The 1,870-nt window shown below is 63.6% G+C and overlaps 1 protein-coding gene across 2 annotated transcripts in view; it reads right to left on the bottom strand.

Moving 5' to 3' along the window:
- Positions 1-1,870, bottom strand: part of CACNG3 (calcium voltage-gated channel auxiliary subunit gamma 3) — a 28,525-nt gene that overhangs the window by 25,042 nt on the left and 1,613 nt on the right. Inside the window, exon 2 of one of the 2 annotated variants that reach the window (XM_027667999.1) lies at positions 1,654-1,847. In XM_027667999.1, coding sequence (XP_027523800.1) covers positions 1,654-1,837 — 184 coding nt within the window. In that variant the 5' untranslated portion in view covers positions 1,838-1,847. Of the gene's footprint in view, positions 1-1,653; positions 1,869-1,870 lie in introns of those variants that run through there. The other variant, XM_027667998.1, reaches the window with a different exon arrangement.

The raw sequence follows: 1,870 nt of genomic DNA, 5'->3' as shown, positions 1-1,870 counted from the left end.
GCACCGCAGGGATGGCACCGCAGGGATGGCACCGCAGGGATGGCACCGCAGGGCTCCCGCTCCCGCTGCCACCACAGCAGCTGCCAGAGCACCAACACGGGGTAGGACGTGGAGCTGGGAGCACTGAGCCCATGGTGAACCCATGCCCTGCTGCTCTCAGCCCCACACCTGGGCTCAGGGTGACGGGCTGTGATCCAGCTCCAAGCTCTGCCATGGCGCTGCCAAGCCCTTTCCGAGTGAGCTGTGCCCAGGGGAGTGGGGCCTCTCTGGCTCCTTCCAAAGCAGTGATTGATCACAGTGAGGGAAACATAAAACATTGGCTGGAAAAAAAAAAAAAAATACAGCTAGCAAACCCAAGAATTTTGGAAATTACTCATGCCTCCAGCAATTCCATCTTTCACAGCCCTGGCTCCTGCCTCCTTGGCTCCCTCAGCCCAAGAGGGGAGACAGATTATCTCAAATTATTTATTACAGAATTAGAGCATGATCCAAACCCTCCTTGAATCAATAAGAAAGCTTCAACTGACTTCACCGGGTTTAGGACCAAGCACCAGGAAGAGACCGGGTATTTCTGCATCCATGGCCATGACTCACCGAGAACTTTCCAACGTGGAGGAGCAGTTTGGTGCCGTGGCTCGTCTGCCCCCACCATTGGAGGGGTCACTCCTGGGCTGGGGGAGCCTGATGCCCCTGGAGCCCCACAGGACAGTGGGGCAGGTCCCCTTGAGCACACAGCAAACCCACTGCTGCCACTAATTTTAAAAGTTAGGGCCCAGAGTGATGCCATCAGCCATTTTTTTGCTGCGCAGGTACCAGCACCTGGCTCTGTTCAAGCTCATCTTTGAGCACAGCCCGTGTGTGCTCAGAAACACCTCAACCAGCAGCTTTGGGGCAAAACTGCCCCAAAGTGTGGCCTGTGCTGCAGGAGGGCAGCAGCTGCCAGGGCCTTGCCAGCCAAGGACTGCTGTGGGAGGGAGGCAATGGGGCAGAGCAGTGAGGCCGGGCAGGCAAGACAACGTCCGTGAGGCAGCCGTGGTGGGGCAGCCCAGCCCTGAGGCAGCCGTGGTGGGGCAGCCCGGCCGTGGGGCAGCCCAGCCGTGGGATGGAGGGACGAGATGCAGCGGGGCAGCAGCAGCCCAGCTTGCCCCACTCTGCCGCTCGGAGGGGAAGGGCTGGTTCTGGTGCTGGGGCTCAGCGATGACACCGCCTGGTGCGGTGTGTTTTCCGGTGACAGGGACGCGGTGCCCGTGCAGCCTTGGAGAAAGACAGCAGCAGCGGGGCTTTGCTCGCTCCCACTCCCACAGCCCCGGTCGGGAGAGGGACCTGTGGCCCCTCAGCCCGAAGCTCCCCGAGAGCATCCCCGGGCAGACACAGCGCGGCTGCCGCCGCCAGTGCCAGTGCCCGGCACGGGGGCGACCCCGCAGCCCCTCTGCCCCCGGCCCCGCCACCCGCGTGGAGGAGCCCCCGCGAGCTTCCACTGCAAGTGCCCGGGAACGGGAGCGGAGGGCGGCAGCGGGGGGCGGCGGGGCCGCCGGACAGGGGGGATGCTGGGGTGGCCGGGGGATGCTCTGCTCGCCGGGGATCCGGCTCTGGGGTGGGGGGCCCCGCGACGCACCCCCTCCCCCGAAGTTTTGGGGCCGAGGGGGTCGGTACCTTCCAGGCAGCACGTCCTCCAAAGCCCCGAGTGGGTCATCACCTCCTCGTTCTTGCGGCTCGTGTCGTTGTCGCTCGTGGACTTAGTCCTACACACGCCGCGCGAGTAGAGCCAGTAGTCAGTGCCCACGGCGATGGTCATCAGGCTGAAGGCTGCGAAGGCTCCCACCGTGGTGACGAGCATCTGGACGCCTCTGTCACACATCCTCATGCTGCT

This window comes from Corapipo altera, unplaced genomic scaffold (genome assembly GCF_003945725.1).
Source record: "Corapipo altera isolate COAL_440 unplaced genomic scaffold, ASM394572v1 104b, whole genome shotgun sequence".
Classification (NCBI taxonomy): Eukaryota; Metazoa; Chordata; class Aves; order Passeriformes; family Pipridae; genus Corapipo; species Corapipo altera.
The sequence above is the reverse complement of the archived record's forward strand: the minus strand, read 5'-3'. Positions and strand labels throughout refer to the sequence as shown.